General features: G+C 41.7%; 1 protein-coding gene across 4 annotated transcripts in view; it reads right to left on the bottom strand.

The window, feature by feature from the left end:
• Window positions 1–2,250: 2,250 nt before the first annotated feature.
• Window positions 2,251–24,511, bottom strand: part of PCYT1B (phosphate cytidylyltransferase 1B, choline) — a 1,028,131-nt gene continuing 1,005,870 nt past the window's right edge. For 2 of the 4 annotated variants that reach the window (XM_069204812.1, XM_069204813.1), the window contains exon 8: window positions 2,405–5,164. In XM_069204812.1, coding sequence (XP_069060913.1) covers window positions 4,940–5,164 — 225 coding nt within the window. In that variant the 3' untranslated portion in view covers window positions 2,405–4,939. Of the gene's footprint in view, window positions 5,165–24,511 lie in introns of all 4 variants that reach the window. The other 2 variants (XM_069204810.1, XM_069204811.1) reach the window with 2 other exon arrangements.

Below are 24,511 nucleotides of genomic sequence, written 5' to 3'. Positions count from 1 at the left end.
ATCAATCTTTGTCTCCAATATCTCTCTTGAGGTCTGCAGGATGTCCTGAAGAGTAGGTCCTCCAGGAGGCCCCACCTGTGAGGCAGGCGCCCCCCTTGTCTTGTGTGCTCTCAGCTGAGCCACCCGGGGCCTGTCCCCCCACATCTGGGTCCTTCCTCCTGGTCACCTTGCTCATGATGACAGTCAGTTATGAAAGCTACAACTAGAAAGGTGAGGCCAACTCAGTGCTGAGGTTCATGTCCAGGGGTCATCTCATGCAGCCAGATGATTAGGTGTGCACCCAGGTCCACACATCCTCGCAAGGGACTTAGTAAGGGCTGTGCTCCACAGTACTGCCATTCAGCTCAGGAGCCCACTCTTCCCAAAGGTCAGACGTTTAGGTAGCAGGCCATGCAGTCAATGTTTGCTCTCCTTAAGCTTAGCCCTCAATATCTCCTGGCACTCTGCTTCCTGCTTTATAAGCCTGGTGGTAGATCTCCTAGTGTACTGACCCCTGCACAAGGCTTCTCCTGAATGGCACTCACAATCTAGCATGGAATTCGGCAAACTCCCATCTGCCTCTTCTTTCAGCAGCAGTTTCATGGTTGGTTGCATCCCCTACGGTCAGAACTCCAATGAAGGGCCACTGCCGGCGCAGCACTTGACATCTGGGGTCTATAGCAGAGTCACGGCTCTAGTGCAACTCCGCAGGGGCCCAGTCCATTGATTGGACCTGGGTCTCTCCTCTAGGCCAAGTGGCCCGTGCCCTCTATCTATTTTAGTGCTGCCGACTTGCAGATTTATCAGCATGCCGTTGAGGCTCTCGTCGTGCCCTCCCACGGCAACAGCTGGATGGGCGATGCTGTGGGACAGGGGATCCCCTGCGTAATTCAAATGCCCCCCTAAGCTAATATTAATGCAGGATGATGCGGGATGGGGGCTCCCAGGCCAGAGCTCTCAGTCGTATCACCTACACCGCCAGTACTTGGCCATGCCCCTGATTAATCAACTATTTGGGAATATATTTGGAATTTCAATGTTCTCCTTGGACAAACTGAGAGCTCCGTTATTGTTTATAGAGTGTTTCTCCCATATTTGTATATACCAGTTCTGTGATATTTGTTTTTCTTTTGAATGGTTAACCCAGGGAGTAGAGAACTCATACCTTAGAATGACTTGGAGTGCAGCGTTACACCCCATAACCATTCTTAGTTTTATAGGTCATGTTCAGAGTACATTCATAGTTACCATTTAGGTCGCTTGCATTAGGTGTCAATCCATGGGTAAAGGAAATAGGCGCTCAGGAGCCTCAGAGATGTCAGTTCTGTAATGCGAGGGTGCACGACAAAGTCAATGTAATGTTTTGTCCAACTCTGAGGAATTTGAGAAACAAATATATGACCCCAATTTGGTTCAAATATGCCAGTGCAACATACGAAGAGGCTTTACGCCTTATGATGAATCCACCATCCATATTTGTTTTTTATGATGAGATTTTTCATTTCATTTTTTAAAGTGTAGCTAAGATAACAACGGGCGGGTTCATATAATAGCTACGTCATGCATGTCATCACGTTTTAGAACATTGTTTGATGGGGCAATTCATAGATACTTTACTTTTCTGAAGGATGCATGCCAACACTTAAAAATATTAATTGATTGACTGAGGCAATTGATGAGTAGTTTACTTTGTTGAATAGTTTTAGTATTTCTAAAATGTGTGAGTGAATCTGTTGTTTTTTTATTGAAGATATATAGTATGATTTTTTTTACATGTACCATTTGTCCGAACGTAATTTATTGTGGAATGTATGTACTAATTAATTGAAATTTTCGTTTTATGACCTTGTTCACTATATTCTATTTTGGAATTTAGATATGTGTTTTATTTGGGTGTTATTATTATGCTAGATTCTTAAATTGTTTTCCACATTGGTAAAGTAGTGCTTCTGTGGATCCACTACTATAAATAAAATAACTAAATATCGTCAAGGAATCCAGAAGTAGCATTGGAATTCCTAGTCAAGATGTATTATTCACAGATGTGCCCATTGACTTAATTCGACAGCTAATATTATCATGGGAAGCACTTTGTTGAACTTGGATAGCCACAGTATCTCTACATACGCGGCTAAAATGCAGTCTCTGCTTGATCAGCCTCTCTCCCCCAAAAACGGGTCTAACCAGCATTAATTGTGTGTTTGCTGATAATCATTGGAACCGACAATTTTCCATCGATCTTGTATTGATGCGGGCACATAACCAAGGGGAAGTTTCGCGAACAATTTTTAATGTATGAAACTGCAGTTTTCAATAAACTACACACAATTTTCTACCAAGGCTATGATTTGAGGGTTTGTAATGTGTATGCATTGCTACAGATGGAAATATGACAAACAATAAAAATATACGCTAAAAGAAGAATAAAGTTAGCAGCGAAAATGTCTTTTTATTTTGAAGTATGTATCTGTTTTATTGATCAGCCTTAATTTAAATTCAGACAACACATTGTGAACATACCGTACCCGTTAAAGCAGTTACAGACAATAATTTGTAAATCGCAATAGTTTGTCTTTAAATATACTGATATGCCTCAGAAAGAACATAAAGGCACCTAATACCTTTAACGACAGTTTTTTCACTTAAGGAGACAGATGCTTTTTGACTGAGGATCTCTGAACATCGAAAAATCACACTAAGAATTTTTAGAAATGTTTTTCAACCAGAAGTGACTTCCCTACTTGAAAACACAGCCACCAAGGAAGGTCCTCTCTTCCCCCTTTGGAATGTCAGTGGGAGTGGAAACGCAGGATCTTTATGATAATTAAGATGATACATGACGTAATATGTTTATGAAGAAATTTTGATGAAGAACCTATCGGAAAACAAATATTTGACAATAATGGACACATTGTAATGAATGCCTTAATGAAGGAAATCCCACTCAACGAACTTAACCCAAGCTCAAACCTCAAAACTTGTCGTCACCATAATTATAAATACATCTCTTACACTAACAATAGACCTAGACCTAAAGCTAACCCTAATGTAAGCCTGATCCTTACCTCAAACACTACGCCAAACCTTCCCCTTCCCTAAACTAGGTCCTAACCATTATCTAAGCCCCAGTTCAAACCCTAACCCTAGCCTTTACCGTAACACATTCTTCAACCCTACCTGAGCTTACTGTAACCCTACAATAACACACACAAAATCAAATGTTTAGTCTGTTGTTATCATTGTCACCCACAGAAAAAAATGTAAGGGCCTGATTTAGAGTTTGGAGATGAAAATTCGGTCATAAACAACCCGTCCCTCCATACAAGTGTATTATATCCTGCGGTATTTGTAATGCGATTTATGGAATTGCGAGTATCCCATCCTCAAAACTCTAACCTAGGCCCTTAATTTTCACTTATGTTATTTTAATTTATTCCTATTAAGCACCTCCATTGCGATTTCTTAATTTTCACGTAATGTACCTCTAACTTGAACAATACACGTTAAAGGATGTCATTTGTTAAGTAATTTAAAAAGGCACAGGTCTGAAAAAACAACCTCCTTCTGTTTTCATATATTTGGTTTCTACTGCAATGTTCGAGAGATCATTCGTCCAATGACCTGAAAAGAGTGAAGATCGGAAGTTTTAGTTTGTGGCTGGAAAACAACTTAAAAGCGGTCATGGAGTTTTTTTTCTAACAGCAGGTTGAGGTCAATGGACACTAAAAAGTTCTTACATGCCCTTTAAGGGAAGCGATGTATTGCTTATACGGCTACACTTCACAACTATTGGAAGCCCTCAAACCTTGCCTTGGGCCTGCATTCTTACAAGGAGTATGTAGCACATGCAACCTAGATGTACATCTGAGATTCATTAATGATAATCTACTTACTACATGTTCATAAGATACACATCCGAATCAGTGTGTTTTCCCTAATCAAAGATAGGTATGCAAATGCCACTTAAAGCAAATTTTCCAAACAGCATAATTAATCAACAGAACCTTTAACTGACTACGAGTAGACATTGTAATTTCTCGTAAAAGTGCAAATCAGATATGAGGCTAATGCCCTTCAAAGTGTCTCTGTGGAAACCGAATGCCATTGTCAGAGAAAATGAATTCTATTTTGAGTACTATGAATCGGATTACATCGCCTCCTGTAATCAATACATTTATATTTGTAGGTTTGTGTTTGCTGATGTAGATTGGCAAGGTGACCTTTCCTTACTGCCTAATGTATGAACTGGGAGGAGAGGGGAAGGGGGATTGCGGAAAAAAAACACCTTTAATAAAAGTGAAAATGTCTGTTGATATGAAGGAGACAAAGAACGTTCATTGACACAAATCTCAACTCATGTGAAAGCCTCATAAAAGGCAACATTCAAATCCTGATCCACTTTGTACATTGAGAATGTGTGATAGATTAGGTTGGTAGCTTTGGAGATGTATTGTTTGATTTGCATTGGGACATACAATAACACGTTTTTCTTTTTAACTAAATTTGTACGCATGTGAAGACTCAGATTCAGCAATTATTGTATATGTTGAGTGACCATAACACTGAAGTCTCCACACGCATGCATTCTAGCTCCATTCTACCTTGTCGTGTTTCCACCAGTGTTAATGGGCTCTGCTTTACCTAAACAGAGGCAGCATTTACTTAACACCGAGACACCGTTGGTGTCAGAAAGTCCAGCATTTGTTTTTTGTTATTGCAGCCTGCCAGTGTACCTGCATGAAACTTGTCATGAAGATTCTGGATGGCATTGAGAAGAGTAAAATTGGTTGTTCCTGAGATCTACTACAAGATATCTAGGGGTCATCGCTCCAGTTTTCTCTGGAAAGGTAATCTCACCATAAAAAGTATTGTCAGCTTCCTTTACATTGCTTTATAGGGTGTTGGAATAAGAGGGGACCTGTAGGCAGGAGAGGTGTTGTCTTTTCTTTCCTTATCATTCTTACTTCTCATCTTCATCCCCCTCACTCATACCGCTGATGGTGACCGTAGCCTCCTTTGAAGAAGAAGGGGACAAGGGTTTAGTGGAAACCCATGCTAAAGGGGGAGATGGTGAACGAGATGTTGAGCGGGAGGGAGAGCAACCACGTGTTGGGCTGCCGGTGGGGCTCTGTCTTGGTGAGAAGGCTTGTAGCATTCGACCACTTCTCTCTTGAAACATCAGCTTCTGGTGGAAGAAAAAAAACACGTTATACATGGTATGTTAGTTAGCTGAAACTACCATGGCTATAAGAGCAAACATGTAATTCTTTTGGTAAATAACCATGTAAATATCCCCTTATTTTGTATTCATATACTGACGTAGATATTCTGAAATCACATTTGTGTTCAAGATTTGTTTGTATTAATTTCATCTATGTAAACAAGGTCTATACATTCTATTGACATAATTAAATGCAATATATGACCAACTTTGCAAATACCAGAGGCTAATTTAGTAGTTATGAGGTCCACTAGTGCATAATTTAAATTAGAGGTACCTTTCAGTTGCACGTCTCTTACTTGGTTCTAAATAATATGAACTTGTATTTTTTTGGATTGGAGTGGGCCAGATTGTTTTGAATTGGAGTGGGGGAGATTGTTTTGGATTCCAGTGGGGCAGATTGTTTTGGATTGGAATACAGCAGATTGCAGTGGGGCAGATGTTTTGAATGTGGCAGATTGGAGTGGGGCAGGTTGTTTTGGATTGGTTAAATGATAACCTACTTACTACTATGTGCATAGGATACACATCAGAATCAGTGTGTTTTCCCTAATCAGAGATAAGTATGCAAATGTTTTGGATTGGGCAGATTAGGGTGAGGTAGATTGTTTTGGTTTGGAGTGGGGTAGATTGGAGTAGGGCATATAGGAGTGGGGCATATTGTTTTGCATTGGAGTGGGGCAGAAGTTTCGGATTGGAGTGGGGCAGATTGTTTTACATTGAAGTGCAGCAGATTGCTTTGGAATGGTGTAAATTGTTTTGGATTAGAGTGGGGCAAACTGAAGTGGGCAGATTAAATGGGGGTGGGTTTGTAAAATTGAAGTGGGGTGGGTTGGAGTGGATTATATTGGGTTGGGTGGATTGGTGTAGGGTGAGGTGGGGCGGATCGGAGTCGATTGTAGTGGGGCGGATAGGAGTGGGGTCGATTGGGGTGTACTGCACAATTATGTGTTAAAGCATCAGTTCAGAAATAACACATATTAAAGAAAGAATGTCACTGCAATATTTAGAACAAGATAATTGTCAACTTTTGAGAACAGCGCCTACAAGCAAAAACAAAAGAAAACATGAGTGCAAAGTGAAAAAAGGTGATGTGCCAAAAAAAGGTTAGCTACAAAAAATAAAACCTCACAATTTTGTTTGTCCTGCTGGGCACATTTTTTGACTGCCACGCCCCTTCTGTCAGCAGAGCACTAAACGTTTTTAAAAAGGGACAAAATAGTATCTCAATTATTTAGGGAGCAGACGTCGAGCACTGACTAAGTTGAATCAATCAGCCCTGGGTCCCTGCTCCACACAGAAGAATGGAAATGATGCTAGGTCTGCAGTAACAAATCAAGAGGCTGTAAAGCAGAGTGCCTTGGCAGCCAACAAATGGTGAGCAACGGGGGGCTCCAAGCCCTTTACTGTACACAACAGAGTCTTGCAAGCAAGATGAATACGCTAGTGCATACACTCAGAGGCTCCACCCTAAAAAGCAATAAAAACTCAACTTTTCCACTGAGTATAACTTAAGCTCTGGAAATATCTATAACCACATTCATATGGAATGGACTAAAAAGCTGAAGCATGGCTCAGCAACTAGTGCTTCAAATGCAAGGTGCTGCCAGATAGAGTAAAAACTATTATTAGAGGAATCCACCATCCTATAAGTAACAATAACATTACATACATGATATGCATCAGTATTCGTAGGTAAGACTATTTGGCAAATTCTCTACAACACCCCTGCTTATCTGAACCTCCTCGCAACTTTCCCTCCTATTTCCAAACCGCCATGCACTACATCCATATTTCTCCCATAGAATAGACTACCATGAATACAGTTTCAATACAATACCCGAACAGTGTCCAGGACGCTGATGAAAAATCAGAATGCTTCTGTGCCCCTGTTAAGCTCTAAATTACTATGTAGATCATGCGTGTGTGCTAATACATGTACCTGGCACACCTTGCACCAGGGACATGAGAAAGCTGCACCCTTACTGACCGGAAAATGGACACCTGTGAAAGTTCCTAGAGTGGAGTAATTATCTCTTTATTACACGAACATTCATGGAATTGGCTATCAGGAAATATATTCCCCATTTTGGTTAGTCCCCATTTTTTCAGCTAATGAGGGATGACTTTCCTTGGATAAGTTGAATAACTGGCAATTAGTGAGTGACTGCTCTTGCACGTAGAGCATAGGACAAGATACTCTTCTGTGAAGCCCATTCCAGGCCAACTTCTTTCTAGTGATTGAGTTAATTTCTTTTCAGATATGGCAAGGAGTTAGTTGATTAATGCACTTAACGGAGATGATATATGCATTTTCATATTCAATTGCCAGATGGGCCATGTATGGAAGGGGATGCAGCCAGTAGTAGGTAAAGTGTGCCTGTGCATATTTAAAATTTAAATCAAATTCAGGTGCCCATAGACCACCTTTGCTCTTACAGTAGAGTTAATATCTCCCAGGAAATTCTGGGTTGTTTGCCAGTCCATGCATGACTGATCACGTTAGATTTTAGATTCCAGTTTTAAGGTGGGGTAAAGAATCTATTGCTAACCCCTACAAGGAAGTTGACTGGGTCCTTCACTTGTTGGACATTTTTGCTGACTCTGAGACAGAATGTGTGCTAAATAGATAGAGCATTCTATCTCTTGTTTAATCTATTTCTCAGCTGGCTAAAATATCCTCTAAAACATCTCTCTGATTGTTCTTCCCAAAACTAGTGATACAGCTGTTGGTCCGCTTTTATTCCAGGATAGTAACTGAAGAAGTCTTGACTTCGCTAGATGAGCTTCGGCGGGCAGGGTTTTATATCTACTACACATGTATCCAACAGCCTGTACTCCCTATAGCCTAGCCAATTTATGAAAAGAGCTGTGTGGACTGTAGGGGGGTACAACCTTATCAATGCAATCAAGATCCCCTGTGTGTGGTTGGGGGGTTGTCATGGGGGTGCCGGGTCTGAAAGGATCTTTGTTGTGAAAACTGATAAGGGTAGGCAAATGTTCACTAGCTGGGATGAACCATCTGAAAAGAGAGAAATCAACTGGAATTGGATTGCGGGCAGAATCAACTCAAAGAAGGTGTTGTCAAAACTCCTCTTTGTAGATCCTGATGACTTCAGGTTTTCATTCCAGTCATGGAACATTGTTGGGATGTGAAAAGCAATTTTGAATCTCTTCTGTCTGTTATGAATGATGAGAACATTATGATTATTGTTTTGCAACACATAGCAAATGGAGGACTTGGTGTTGGGCAAATATAATGTTTTTAGTATTAAAGCCATTAAGGGGCAATTTGGTTGCTCTGCTGGGGGCTTATTTGTTTTGGTATCTGTAAACTATGATGTTGTGGTCTCTATTGCGTTCAGGGAATACACTAATGACTCCATAGTCACTGGCCTGCCATTAACTAAGAGAAATAGAACGGATATTGGAAAAAGCTCAACTGTCCTTTCCTAATGTGCCAATTTTACTGATGGGTGACGTCAATGCAAAGATTTCACCCAATTAGTTGAAGGATCTGCAAAGGGAGAAGGGAAATGCTCTGAATGTTCCATGTCAGGTCTTGTTGTGGTATTGGCAACTAAATATGACTATAATAAATGGTAGGTGTGTGGGAGATCGGCTGTGCCAGCCAACATTTGATTACAGGAGGGTGACTTCAGTGATCGTTGATGCTATAATCTCTTCTGAGAATGTTGGGTTGATGAAGGATTTAGTGGTAGGCGATCTAGCTGGTAGTGACCAGAAACCACTCATACTTTCACTGTTTAGTGGGGCTTACCTAAGAGACTTTTAATACAACAGTCAGCCAATGTACTGCAGAAATGAGCATAGATTAGCGTGGGTCACAAAATTAAAAGTCCACACAGTAAATGATATGATGAAGTTGGTGAATTCCCAGTTTAATTTGCCATCTCATCACACAGTACCGGATTTTGAGAAACGTATTGCCTCAATAAGGGACACTACATCCATGGGTTTAAAGAGGAGCTGGGTTAGGAAGGACTCATTTAGTTCTGATAAAGCAGGGGCAAGGTCAACTTTAAACAAGAAAACAGAGAGTAGGAAAGAAATATGACAAATAAGGTGTAGGGAAAAAGAGAGTATCTTGACAAAGGCGACAGTCTCCCTTCAAACCGGTTACCTTAAGAAAACTTCCATCTGTAAGTAGCATTGAAGCAGTAAAAAAAGGTCTGACAAGGTCCAGGGCTCAACAGCCCGATGGTCTCTCCTCAGACATGATTAAACTTAATATCAGCTTGTGGACCCAGATATTGGCTCTGTTGTTTGGAGCAATAATTAGTTGTCAGGATATGCCAGAATCCTGGAAAGAAAGCATTAGGGGGCCATTGTTTAAAAAGGGTTAACTGTCCCGCCCTCGAATTTCCGTATGACTACCCTGATGGACATTCCTAGTAAACTTTATGCGAGGCATCTGCTGGGTTTATTGGAAGACTGGCAAGTGAAGCCAGAATTTTACCTATGGCCCAAATGGGTTTTGACAAAGGTTATTTAACTATGGATGGTTGTTTAATACTTAGGGGTGTATTTATAGGCCCCTAGCGCCACAGGAGCGTCACTTTTCGTGATGCTCCTGTGGCGCTAAGCACTGCGCCGTATTTACAAGGTGGAGTTGAGCCACTTTTTGTGGCTTACCGTCACCTTGTAAATACGGCCCATTCCCACGCAGCACTGTGCGTGGAATTGGGCATGCAATGGGTGTTGCTGTGGGCGTGCCACAGCAATACCCATTGCATTTTGACCCTGCCTCAGATTTATGAAATTTCGTAAACCTGAGGCAGCGCCAAAATCTAATGCCACCCCCTGGGGTGGCATTAGCAGGGCACAACGGGGAGGAATACTTTTATTCCTCCTCGTTTTTTGTATTCTGCAGCACGCATTGAAAGAGCAAAATGCCAGAAATTATTGTTTATGTGCAGGAAGATGTCCCTTCCTGCACATAAACAATCGTTTGAAAATTATGCTTTGGTACTTCTGTGTGTGCTGTACTGTCCAGCACACACAGAAGTACCATTGGAGATTGTTTATGTGCAGGAAGGGACACATTCCCGCACATAAACAATCATACCCCTCAACGCAAACATCCTTGCACAATGGTGCAAGGATACCTGCGTTGGCGCTGGCAGCAGAATTTAGCGCCAGCGCAGGGGACAACACACGGGTGCGCCGTATTCACTTAATTACGGCACAGCCCTGCATTTCTAAAATGACGCAGCGTGGCGCTGCCAATTTTGGTGCATCACTGCGCTGTGCCACTTTTTCATAAATCTGGCCCTACATCTTGTGGCTGAACAATATGCTCTGAAAAGGAAACAGCACCTTTATGTGCCTTACATCGATTTGTTAACAGTGTTTGACACTATAAATAGAGCTTTACTCTTGGAAAAGATGCCTAGATGGTATTGCCCACCAGATTTATTAAAGTTGATACTTTAATCTCAAGAGGGCTCATGGACTAGAGTGGAACTCGGGGTAATGGAGCCTTGTCCAAAATGATTGGTACCCGTAATGGGCTTAGGCAGGAGTCTATACTGGCACTGCTCCTATTTTCAATCTATATTGCGGATGCTATGGTAGGACTAAACCAGGTTTGGTCCTTTCCGCCAAAACTAGGAGCTGAGGCTATATCAGTATTGTTTTACGCCAATGATATGGTTTTTATGGGAACTGACCCTGGTTGGTCTGGAGAGGCAACTGGATGCTTTGTCACAAAATTGGAAGGTGAATTATTTAACAATAAATACAGCTAAAACAGAGGTCATGGTCTTTTCGAATGGAAGGAAGATAAAAGAATATAGATATTTAGGCCTCCTTTTCAGTTATAATCAAAACTTTAAATCTCATATCGCCCACCACAAAGTGGGTGCAAAGGTTATCGCTGGTACTTTACAAAGACTGGAGTTCGCCTTGGGTCATAAGTCTATTGGCGTCTTAAGAGAGACGTAAAACGCGAAAATTGTGAATATTCTATTATATGGGTGCAAGGTTATGACAGCCAAGAATATCAAGCGCTGGCACATCATTGCAACTAATACTTGGAAAAATGGCTTGTGTTACCTAGAGGCTCTGTGACCATTACCTTGAAGATCGAGCTGGACCTCACTAACATATTATTTAAATATAAACAGCAGATCCTTATTTATTAGGCACGTCTTTAACAATCAGAAGAGGGCTTCCTGAGGCACAATATAAAAAAGTATGTAGGATAATGGGTAGCTAAAATGCAAGAAATTAGTCCTCTATGAATTTCTCAGTTTGGTATGAGCCTCTAAACGTCTGTATTCCAGCAGAAACAAGCACTAAAAGGTTTGACAAAAGAGTGCTCTAAGAAAAGGGACTTAGCCTATGTGACCAATTGAGTTAATCTGGAAAACCTATTGGAGGCAGATTATAGTGGGCTAATTCAATCAATGACACTTATAAAGCGCGCTACATACCCGTAGGGTCTCAAGGCGCTGGGGGGGGGGGGGGTGCCGCTACTGCTCGAATAGCCAGGTCTTCAGCTTCTTCCTGAAGGAGAGGTGGTCTTGGGTCAGGCGCAGGTCGGTCGGGAGGGAGTTCCAGTTCTTGGCGGCCAGGTAGGAGAAGGACCTTCCTCCTGTAGTCGCTCTTCGGATGCGGGGGACGGCGGCGAGGGCGTGGTTGGCTGATCGGAGGTGGCGCGTGGGAGCGTAGAAGTTGACTCGGCTGTTGAGGTAGCTCGGGCCTTGGTCGTGTAGGGCTTTGTGTGCGTGGGTGAGGAGGCGGAAGGTGATTCTCTTGTTGACGGGGAGCCAGTGCAGGTCTCTCAGATGTCCGGAGATGTGGCTGGATCGTGGGATGTCGAGGATGAGTCTGGCTGAGGCGTTCTGGATCCGCTGGAGTCTCTTCTGGAGCTTGGCGGTGGTACCGGCGTAGAGGGCGTTACCGTAGTCCGTAATTAAGCCTTATCTGTGTGATATTAAAGGTAGATCTGTAAGGAGGTGGGCCTTGAAGGTCAGGATGGGTCAGGTCCCATCCTTCATCGAATGGAAAGGGGTTAGGCAAGCCAGGATGCAAAAATTACATTTACCCCTTCTGCTAAAGTGCATAATTGTCTCTGTCGCATATACTGTTTTTTTGCGTATACTACGATTAGAAAAGGCGAGACTGCTACTGCCAGTTTTTAGAAATGTACAGGTGTGTCACATTAACGGTGTAATGATTATAATTTTAAAGTGCAATAATATGGCTGTGTATAGTGTTTTAGGAAAATTCTTGTCTGTAGTCGCTGAAAGGTTTGCTACCTTGAATATCTCGTAGTATAAGATTTACATGTTGTGTTTGGTGAGGTTTGAGTCGATGTACTCTTGAGTTTGTGGTCTTTATGAGACTGATTTTATTTATTAGGGGAATATGCTCTCATATAGCTTGAATTGTTGTATGTATGTATTTTGTTAGCTCTTACTTTCCTTTCTCTTTTCTTCTTTGTCCTATATCTGTTTTTTATCCTTTAAAAACTGAAGAACACAATTTATTTTATGTGATAATTGCTTTTGACACAAAATGATTGCCCTCTTGTTTGTATGAATTATAATGTTTCAATTGTACTTTTTACAAAAAAAATCTTAATTTTTGCACAATTTTGATCTATAGTTGCATACCTTAGAGCAAGCAGTTCCAGAATATGGCCTATGTGCTTTTAAGAAGAATCTTGTTTTGCATGTGTGTCCTGTTTTGCATTGCACTTACCTTTCATGACCTTACTTGCCCTATCCCTTATGACAAGGATCCGAGGCAGGTCTTCTCACTGTTGTAATAGTTTTTAGCATTTGGTTGATTGTATTTACACAACGGACGAGGGATAGTGCCTTACAGACAGCCAATTTCGGTGGCATATCATCATAATAAATAGCTTTATTCGGTATTTCCAACCATAAAATTCCAAAAACAGTACAATAGACACATTCAACTCTTAAAAGGGCAAGAAAGAAGAGCTAAGGACCCACAAATAAGCCACACAGTTAACTGTAAACTAGACTTTGTACAAGAAAGACGTTAACTAGTGCATGAGCCCCCCAAAGACCTCAAGCAATATATATATAAATATATATATATCATAAATATGATAAAAGGTATAAAAATGTAAATGTTGGTAATGTGGATAAAAATGTATACTAGAAAGACATGTATATAATAGGAGCAAGAACTCTGAATCATAAAATGGCCATAAAACAAGACTAGAAGAAAATTTGCCAAAATGGAAACATTAAGCTTCAGCCTCTGAGAAATCATTCCATCGTTTTACATCTAATGGCCAAGCTCCAGTGAAGAAATGTAGACACTGCGCACACAACCTTCTGCAAGGATTCTGTGTGAAGAGAGCTGTATGGTAACCTGAAGCTGTCTACAGCCAAGCTGTGTACAGAATGGCATAATCCAAGCTTTACGTGGGCGAGCAACGGCAGGGCAAAAAAAGATAAAATAAGCACAGATTTCCTCTGCCTACTGACAAGTTGGACATGTGGAGCTTATGAAAGTTTGAGGGCTCCACCTTACTAGTAAAGACAATAGGGGTAAAGTACCATAGCAGAATTTCAAATAAAGATACTTTGCAGGTAGTATGGTAATGAAATAAAAAAAGGGCTCAAATTCAGGTCCAGGTTTAAAATCTAAAAAAGTGGAACTAAGAGCCCCTTCAGACACATTGCTCATTTTCCTGGCGTATATGTATGCCTAAAATGCATCTTTGAGTTTGGCCCTATACAGGTAGATCATAGATGTGGAGGAGGACTAGTAGCGCCCTAAGCCAAGCTAAAATAAAAGCTTTTTTTACCTGGGACAGCCACTTGATTTTACCGGAGCTATCCAAGGAAACCACATCCTCCATAGCTCCACGGTACACCTCCAAGTCTTGGGAATATTTCAGCCTTCTCCAATATAGAAGTGGTCTAAGCTGGGCATTGTGTTATCATTGAGTCGATGCCAGTTTCCTGTCTTAAGGGTATTAACAGGGAGGTTAATTTGAGATCACAGGAATACATTCTCAGCCACCCCAAGCATGGCCAGATTTGAGCTGCCCCATTGTTTAGCCTCATATAGAACACTACCCTCGGCCTTGGCCCTATAGACCTTGAGCGCAGGTGAGATGCGTCTATTTCGGGAACACTTATAACATCTTAAAATGCAGCAGAATAATTAGTTAAGCTCAAGCTGCTCTATTGGACCTGGGGCAGCCATGACAAAGACTTATTTATCCTAATTTCTAAGTAATCAAACTCGCAGACACTATCCAGTGGACTGTCCCCCAGCATTATTGAGCCCTGGAAAGATTTGTGGGGCTAATTGGCAGGAACTTTGTCTTGAAGTGGTTTATTATGAGGCCCCTTTCTACACAAAATGCTTCAAACGTATTCACCAGACATTGAAGGCCTCTAGGCATCTTCAAAATCAAGAGGGAGCCATCGGCAAATAATAAATGGGGAGTCTTGATACCTCCCAATTGAGGGGCAATGTTTAGATCATCCTCCACAAAAGATACCATCCCATTTAAATGTAGAGAAAATAGGGTAGGGGCGAGGACACACCCTTGTCGGACCCCTTTCTGGATGCCTCTCCGGTCAGTCAGCTCCCCATCCCAGCCCCATCTCAATTGGGCATATGTATCCAGGTGAAGGCAATCCACAACATCTAGAAAATCGAATGGAACCCCACTACTCATAAGAACCCTCCACAATGTATCTTGAGGCACAAGGGCAAAAGCAGACTTTAAGTCTACAAAGACCAGATATAAATGTGCCTTCAGGGTGACCACTATTTTCCAGTAAATTAGTAGAAGCCTGAGGACTTGGTCAATTGTACTGATCCCTCACCTAACCTCTGCCTGCAGACGGGATAGGACCTGGTGATTGTCAATCCAGGATTCAAGCTTGTGCAAAATTTGTGTAGCAAAGAGCTTTTGGGATACATCTATAAGGCTAATTGGCCTGTAATTTAGAAAGGAATCCCACTGGCCCTGTTTGAAAATGGGCACAATTTCAGCAGCATTCCAGCTAGCAAGAATGCTTGCCGCCGCCAAAATGTAGTTTGATAGTTTATTAAATTACCAAACTTATTCCTCGATGTTGGCAAGAAAAAGGTCACCAGGGACACCATCAGGCCTGGCGCCTTTCAGCTTTTAAAGCACTGGCTGATTCCCTCAAGTCTATCGTAAGAGGCTCAATGGGGGTCTCTCCCACAAAGCTGTGCAATGCCATCATTAGCAGCCCCCTGTGGAAGCTGATACAGGTCTGAAAAATGTGCATGCCATACCTCATGTGTGATGGAATCAGCCAAAGGCCTCGGGGTCATGGACCGCCAGTGGCCACAATCTTCCAAAATTTCCTAGTATCATTGCGTATGGCTACTTCATAGATATTTTCCCATAGTTCAGACATCCAATCCTTATGCACCCTAGCTTGAGCTAGTTTGTATTTGGTTCTTTTAATTTGATTTACTGAGGTATCACCAGCTTTAAGGGCTTGCTAAAGTTCATCCTTTTTATCATTACAGGGCCTATCATACCAGGCTAATTCATTTTTAAAAGGAAACCCTAGTGGCTTTGCATGGACACATAAAACACTTTCCCAATATTTCAAACAAGATTAGTTTTGGCAATTTTAATATCCCAAGGCTGGCCATCAAACTGGGAAAGGTTTAAGGTGTCTAACTCTAAGATGGCAACCCTCAGGGCCATATTCATTTGATCTCTAATATAAATATTATGGATTATATGATCCCACTTGAGCCTTCGCCTGTCATTAGAGGGCACACGATTTGAGTTAAGGAATATGGGGACATTGGCCCAATGACAGGACAAGCCCATTAGAGAGCAGTGAAGAGCATTGTTATCCCTATTATCCCTGTTCAAACTTAAAATCGATGCAAGTTCTCCATAACTGGAGAAGGATTAAGACATGGTCAATTCTAGATTTACGACTAGAGGGATTAAAAGTATGAGCAGCAGAGGATCTAAGACTGTGCCATTGCATGCTCTCAGGCCACATGCTAATGTAAAAGATAAAAGCTGATATGCAGCACCCATCTACCGCTTCACTAGAAGAGCATTAAGTGTGGGAATTCTCCATTCCTCATCTTCTTCATTGGCAGGGGAGGAACTTCCCAGATTCCAGGGCTCATATGTGGTGTTAAAATTGCCTGCTATAATAGTGGTGTTAGGTGAGTCATAAGCAGTCCTATGTGCAAAGGATTACAAATCACCTTGGTATCCCCCCCACCACCCCACTATAAACATTGTATACATATTAGATATGGGCGTCATCCATGGTAATAGATATGCCCAAGATGTCATGTGAAATATAAACCAATTTACATATTTTAGCATTCAGGGTTACTTTAGACCCCCCCATGAGAAGGCAGCTCAAAGGGCCTCTGCCATGAGCTGGAATGTAATATGTTACATTGCCCGATCTATGCGGCACATCGAGGGACCAGGTCTCCTGCAGGGAGCACAGATCAACTTGGTTGGTGAAGGTCCGCCAGGCTGGATCATCCAATTTAGCCTCTATTCCTACTATATTCCAAGAAAGAATGTTAACAAATGGGTGATGCGGAAGCAATAAAGACTATTTGTAGCCAAAGATAAGGGGGTCACTATTTGATAGCATTTGTTCCAGATCAAGCAGGGGATCCCTTCTACTAGTGTTGGAGATTGAAATTACACCATTCATTCAATCTACCACAGATGTCCCCATAAGCTTCTCTTGGTTACCATGAGTTCCCTTGCTTTGGGTTAATGGGCCACAGGGAGATGGGGGGGTTAAGTTTAAACCTAATAGATGTACCACCAGGGGGTGTACTGCACAATTCCTAGCTTAGTAGGCCATCCACCAGGAATTTTGACTTTAGCTCGAGCCTGATGTAATCATACCAGCCTGGTGATTTGGTGGGGTCCTGATACCACTTTGCATAAACAATGTCAGAGCCTGTAACTGAATAATAACCATGAACACAATGTATCTGATATATACATTTATTTACAATGGACTCGTTATCTTCATGCGTTGACTTGGGTATAATATGAACCCTGACCACATATATGTGAGCTGTTTTCCCCTATCAAGGCCATCTTCCCTGAATTGAAACTGCCCCTGACAATACCCCCTTGCTGATCAAAAACATACTGGCCCCACCTATCCCGACTTTTAGAGGGGGGAGCTATAGAGTGCAGGGTATTCCTTGGTGTCAAGGGTGTGGGTCATGAGGGTAAAAGGGCATCAGGCACATGAGAAGTATTAATGTGTGCCCAGTGTTTAGTGTCATTTTGATTTTTCACAGTGTTGTTTTGGTTTATTAGTGAAGAATACGTAGGGCAGAGGACATTTGAGTTAGATTTAGAAGTCAATGGCCTAGTCAATAATCATAGCTTTCCAATTTCAGCTGTTAAAGATGTTAGAGAGGCTAATCCAGACGTCAAGTCAGAGACCTCAGTCTGAAGGCTATTCACCAAAAACACAACATGACTTAGGCCCATGCTCCTAGCCAAACTCGAATCAGTTGTTGGTAAACCTGAAGTAGCTATTTGCAAGATGGAACTTGAAGGTATCTTACCAGGGTTGGATAAGTTCTTTGTGGTGCCCTCCTCAGGGCAAAGAGTAGCTTGAGGTGAAAATCTATTAACACATGTTATAATAGGAGACAATGGAACAGGCATATTCTCAGGAATACATGATGGTTTAAAAAAGATGGAAAGTGAGACATTTGTTAAAACCTCCACACATGGTAAATAGCTCCAGGGTCTTCCTGTGCTAAAGATACTTTAGTTTTGTGTTTCTTAAAAAAGAATAGCAGGGACTTTCTTGGCGGCTGGGTCCCTCCCAGAAGAGTTTCCACTTCCAACATAAGTGTATCTATGTCTTTGAGGGTGGTGCTCTCAGCCATGGCATCAGGAGGATGGAGCGAAGCTGATTTGTGGTTTTTGCCCCTTTTGCCCTGAAGAGTGTCACTAGCCTTTCATTTCCCCATAGCGGAAGGATAGAGAGTCTACCAAACTCCTAGCTAAGAGATGCTAAAGACTACCAGAAGGAGGTTGTGAGTAAATTGATGATGTTGCCTCAGCAAATTTCCACCAGAAAAGAAAAGCCAACCTTGCTGAATAGCACAGTCAAGATCCCGTTAGATCCTCGTGACCACGCACATGTTTAACAATTGCCAAGAAACAGAAGACTGGAAGGCTGACCATGTCGATAAACACAACACATTATTAAAAGAAAGTATAAATATTTAAATCCTACCCTGTTGGAGCAGGACAGAGCATCGTGATGGAGAGCCAAGGGGGTGGCCATGCCCTGCCTCTTCCTGTCACTGATGGGTGAAAGATGGGCCTGCCCTTGACCCATGCGTGGCCTATGTGTGTCTCGCACAGCAGGGAGGCCGGTAGCGCATTAGGAGCTTGATGAGGGTCAGCCCCTCCCCCTTGCAGGCTCACAGTAGCCATGACTTCTGGCACGTGGGGTGCTGGAATATGGAGTCTCTCCCCTGTGGTGACAAATACGGCACGTCACCAATTTCGGCTGCATATGTATTTATAAAAACAATGTATGTCTTGATTGGTGATTTTATGAATTTTGCTGTATCCTAATTTTATGGATATGTTGAGATGACAATGGTTTCTATTGCCTTATCAGCATGATGTCAAATTAAATAAATTAAAATACAAATTACAAAATTCCTGGAAAAGTGTTTATTCAGAGGAATAGGGTTTATGGTAAAACAAGCACAGCAATTTAGGAAATCTAACACTTTTCGTCTGGACGATTCTACCTATTAATGACAGAGAAAGGCCACACAACCTTTTAATATGTTCTCAACTTTCCACATGACCATTCAGTAGTTTTACACTATAACTTTGGCTGTATCACAGCTGACCCAGATGCCAAGGTAATAAATGGATGACTGACACCAGGGGAAGGAGTAGTCAAGTGTGCAGAAATGAGTGCGAGGGATTAGTGAAAACATTGTTGACTTATAACAATTTATTCTATTCTTGATAGTGTCTTAAATATCTTAAATTCTCTGATGAACTGACTGATTCTGAGCAGGGTTATGCATGTTTAAGGTGATGTCATCAGCCTTTAGAGATTTAATGAGACTATGAGAAGTGAAGTTCAGGTCTCTTTTGGTGTGAAATCGTCTTGCTGCACATGCCAGGGACTCCGATGCCAGTGCATATAACGGTGGGAAATGGGCAGCCCTGACAGGTGCCTTTCCCAATTAGAATGGGGTTTGAGAGTAGCCCATTTAGCTGAATTTTAGTGGTGGGCTCTGTGACCAACAAATCAACTTTAAAAAGCTCTCAGGGAGCCCCTTGCTGCTCGGTATCATAAATAGAAAATCCTTCTCAAGGGAGCCGAAAGCCTTAGAGGCATCAAAAAAGACTGGCACCGATTCTATGTTTGGACTCAACTAGTGTATCGGGGCAAATAGGGATCGCAAGTTATGAGCAGTTGACCCCCCTGGAATAAATCTCACGAATGACCAAGGTGGATAGTAGTGATGGTAATCTATTTGCAAATTGTGTTAATGAGAGAAAGCGGCCTGTAGTAGTCGCAGTATTATGGGTATCTACTTTGCTTTAATAATGTTATTAGTATTGTCTCCCTAAATGAGGAAGGACGAATATCTAATGTCAGTGCCTCATTATATACCTATAGCAGCCAGGTGGCTAACTGATGCGTGTAAGCTTTCTAAAACACAATGCAGTCTAAGTAGATTTGGTACTCATTAGGAGCAGGGGACTCACAGGGAGTGTACAAACTGGAATAATAGGCTACGGAAATTGAAATATGTGACTGGCTACATATAGCATCTTGCCATCATCACCTTTCAACTGTACAGTATCTTGAGCCGACCAGGGATGGCACACAAGCACATCAAGTGTTCTACCCTGTCTCTGCCCCACCTTGTACACTCTAAGCCTGGCATGTTTGTGTAGGTCATCTGTCATGCGGTCATCTGTCTCTGTGAATTCAGTAAGCTTGGTCTTGATATCAGCTAAAGTATGGGGGCTGTGGTGTTGCATCTGATGCACCTCAAGCAAGTGTTTTCCAGCTCAAGTTTGTGAAGGTGTCCTCGAAGTGCCTTCCTTATGCTGTGCTGTTTTTAGCAAACACGCATTTCCCTTTTATAGGCTTTGAAAGCCTCCCAGAGGATACCCACAGACTTCACCAAAAACCTGTTGAACTGAAAGTAATTTATAATATCTGTTTCCACTTCTTCTTTATACAGAGTATATAGGAGGGCCAAGGGCAATAGCCTCCATGTAAAGGCCCAGTGACAGAAGGCAGGAACCTCACTGACCAGTCTAAAAGATAAGCAAACCGAAAAGGTATGGGGTACCTATCCAATGGTCTAATTGTGCCCAAGAGCCATGTGCAGAAGACAAGGGAGTGATATCTATGCCTCCACAAACCAATCAGGCTATTCACCTCTATGACCAACACCTGTGTGTGATGTGTACAACTCATGGAGTGGGAACAATACTTACTGTCTCATTTACAAACCCCATGTGGCACACTGCGCCACCGGAGTGTCCTTTTTTTTATGCTCCTGTGGCACAGTGTGCCCACACATATTTACAAGGCCAGGCAAAGTCACCTTACATAGGTGAGTCTGTTAACCACATCATCAACAACTAGGGTCACAAATCCTTTAGTATGTGCAATATACATTTGCATTGAACTAGTTCTGGAAAAACATCTTCCAAATACTTACCATTCCCAAAAATAAATAGGCTTATAGATGACTCAATGGTGCAGGGAAGGTCATGCACGTACACCAATGATCATTAGCGAGCAAAGCCCACTCACTCACCTTCTGTCACTGGTGCTCTCTTTAACTGGACAACTTAGGAGGTATGGAAGGATAATTTTCATGATAGGCTTGGAGTATTTGTAGTCCGCTATGTCCACTCTCAATCCCCATCCACTGCCACTTAAGCCTTCATTTGGTGAATGTGAGCACAAGAGGAGCCTTCTCTTGTTATCTATAGGATCTACTTAACAAACAAGTTAACAGTTTGTGGTGTTAGAAACACCTGCTGTTTGTTGTGGGAAGTAATTGTCAGGTGGGCCGGACAGAGCATTGCATGCTGTGTAAAAGCCTGTCCTAGCTTGTGTTTCAGGGGCAAATATTCTTGGTGTGCCTTCTTGACTGCCAATGTGAAGTCTAGAAAAATTATTCCCAAACTTTTGACTCTTGAGGAGCCCCACTGAATCACTATTGGAAGCGGGAACCCCCAAGCAATTTGTACGATTTAAATTTAAAAAATTCAAACAGTAATTCGCAAAAAATACACAAACAAGTATACACCAAACAAATACTCAAATTACTAAAGATATAATTATTTTATATTGACAAATATGCAAAAATTGAAAAATATTAATAGAAAGGTTGGCACTGCATCTCAATGACTAACTTTTCAACGTTTGGTTTTATTTAGGAAAGCAGAATCTTCTACATTTCCGAAGCCATTTGTTTCTATTTTTAGGTACATAAGATCTGAGAAGGTTTTTCACATATAAATGTTGTGAGGAAAGGAAGTAAAACTGTAAGGGTCTCTCTTCTCTCCATAAATTCTCTGTCACATGTAATTCATTTGTTTTATAGTACCTCTCATGTAGGGTGCTGAAGCGCTTTACAGTGGACTACAAGGTGTAGGATTCACATGTCATCTATACTGGTAGGCATTTTCTAAGTGTGCTTGGTCTGGAGACGCACAAACTCAGGATTCAGAACATAACACAGTGGTTAGCGCTGACTTTAATAATAAGAATGTATGTCTACATAAGCAAACATTTTTTACAAACATTAAGATAATGAAAGACGAGGGTAAAAACATAACTTTCTAATTTGTGCAATGCAGATTGAATGCAGCTCTTTGATGGCAGTTCATAGCTCACTGTGCTACATAACGATTGTAACTTATGAAACACACAGTGACAAAAGAATTTGCCACAAAAGCAGTAACCCACCGTGCTATGCACATAAACTACTGTTCTTTGCATGATGCATGTTCTTTGCAGCAGGCATATTAACCATCTGCACTACCTTAGATGAGCCAAAACTGCCACCTGACAAAAGTCCCATCTCTCTCCAGCAGGAACATTAATCACCAGAGTTATGTTGAAGCTTTTCTTTTTGCATGAAAGCTGATGGATGAATTTGCAGTGCTTTTCAAACTGCTGCATAAATGAAGTAATGACTAGAAAAACACACGTGTTTCTGAGAGGCCCCAGCTGGAGAAGTGCCTTCCTGCGGACCCCCTGGGAATGTGTCACGGACCCCTGGGGGTCCGCAGACCAAAGGTTGGTAAACGAAGGTCTAGAGAAACAGCAATGGTGTTACTGTCATGCAACAGAGTTTGCTTTTTAAGGGCCACTCTGAGGACAGTATCTCGGTCCCTAAAGTTGAAAAACATGCCAGAACAGGACGAGGGGATGCACCAGGCAGGTGCCTGGGTTCTTGGGTGTGATGAGCCTGTTCCACTGCAAATAGAGGGAAAAAGCTGTCTTCTTCAAAGGCATCTGGAGAAGGATCTCAACAAAGTCTGCTATGTTTTCTGAGTTTTCGACTCAGATTCATGCCCGCTCCTCATTCTTTAACATAATAACACTGAGGACCTTGGTCATGTCCAGAACCTTCTAGTTGGTTTTTGCAGTGTAGTTTTCAAAAGTGAATATGCGTGATTCTGCAATAGTCTCTTTTCCAGTTTATTTAGTGTGGTTGTCATCTGATCCACTGTGAAAGTGACGGAAAAATGTTTGCTATCAATCGATGTTAGGCTATTTTGCATGTGTAGGAGGAGAGTTTTACATCGGGAGCTTCTGCATTGGTGCGGAGATCCTGTGATACTTCAACTGTCTCCGATGACGAGGCTCACATTGTACATCTTGTTTCAAACTAAAGTTTAGTCTTCTTAGGATCATTTTTACCCATCCTTGCCTCACTGTATAAGTCGTCAGCAATAACAACTGCTGTAATTAATAATTTCTTTATATGTGGTCATAATCCAGGCTGAGAATGAAGACAGATTCAGATTAGGAAAGAATCTTGAAATATCGGTGACCACATGCAATGGGGGTAAACTGCTGTTCTACATTAGCTTTCCTGTGTAGTGTCCAAGCTTATCTGGTTAGTGTGGAACAAACTCTATCACATCAGGCCCAGCGTGCACCATCCAACACTCCCAACGGCTCCATCATGCATAAAGTGATCCACTGCCCACTCTCCAAGGCTAGCGTGCTGTCATATACCACAAGCGTAGCTGACTTCTGATATCAGCTCTCTTCTTCCTTATCACCTTCGCTAGTGGTCATCTTCCTCTGCTTTGTTGGGAGGGATCCTCACCACAGCGCTCAACTCCAGGCCAACACCTGAAGTGTTAACGGCCTTCAGGAAGACACAGTTTTAGACGGCCCTGCAGATTGTAACACTGCTCAGTGCAGACAGCGTCTGCCAATCTGAATTTTTAATTTAGGTGTTTTAAGGTCATCTATGGGTATGCTAGCTTGATGTTATTAACAGAATTGAATTGTCGAGTCAATTGCGGTCGTGATTTATACGGATAGGGTTCAGGACAAAAGAAGCCTCACCCAAGGTTGGACATCTTGGGGGCAGGCACTCCTGCACCCCATCTATGAGATTTCTAATTCCACTTCTCGAAATAACTAGGTTTAATAGATGTAGACCTGCGTTGATTCATTTACACGTTATTTGATATAGATGTATGTTTTGCTGTAGGGTTCTCTAAAAAATGTGCTTTTCAGTTTTGAAATTCCCTTCTTTTTTAACACAAAGTAATTATTTGTCTCTTATAGGTTTTATTGATGCTGACAAGAGTTAATGTTATGGTAAATATGATGACGATGCTTGTTTGTAGTGTGGTTTTTCTAATTCTTGTTGCCTTCTGCAGAAACATATTCATTATTTGATATTGAGTTTGTGCCATTATGGTTATTTTATTTGACCAAATAAAGATTTTTTCCTTCGCGTATGTACATTTTATGTAGGGAGTGGCAACTAAACATTCGAAACCGACGTAGGCCACACAAAAGGTATGGAAAGAGCTATATAAAGTCAATACAAGTTAATACAACACACTAAATTTAATTTCACCAAGGCACTCTGTATCGTTCCTCACTTTCTGACCAAGAATTACAGAAGCAGCATGAAAAATGAAACATGTTTTGTAACTTCTATATAAATATATTCTTTTCCATAGGGTGGTATAGCTGACCAGTATTTGTTCTACTTTCTGTAAACAAGAATTAAGGT

Source organism: Pleurodeles waltl, chromosome 8 (genome assembly GCF_031143425.1).
Source record: "Pleurodeles waltl isolate 20211129_DDA chromosome 8, aPleWal1.hap1.20221129, whole genome shotgun sequence".
Lineage (NCBI taxonomy): Eukaryota > Metazoa > Chordata > Amphibia > Caudata > Salamandridae > Pleurodeles > Pleurodeles waltl.
The sequence above is the reverse complement of the archived record's forward strand: the minus strand, read 5'-3'. Positions and strand labels throughout refer to the sequence as shown.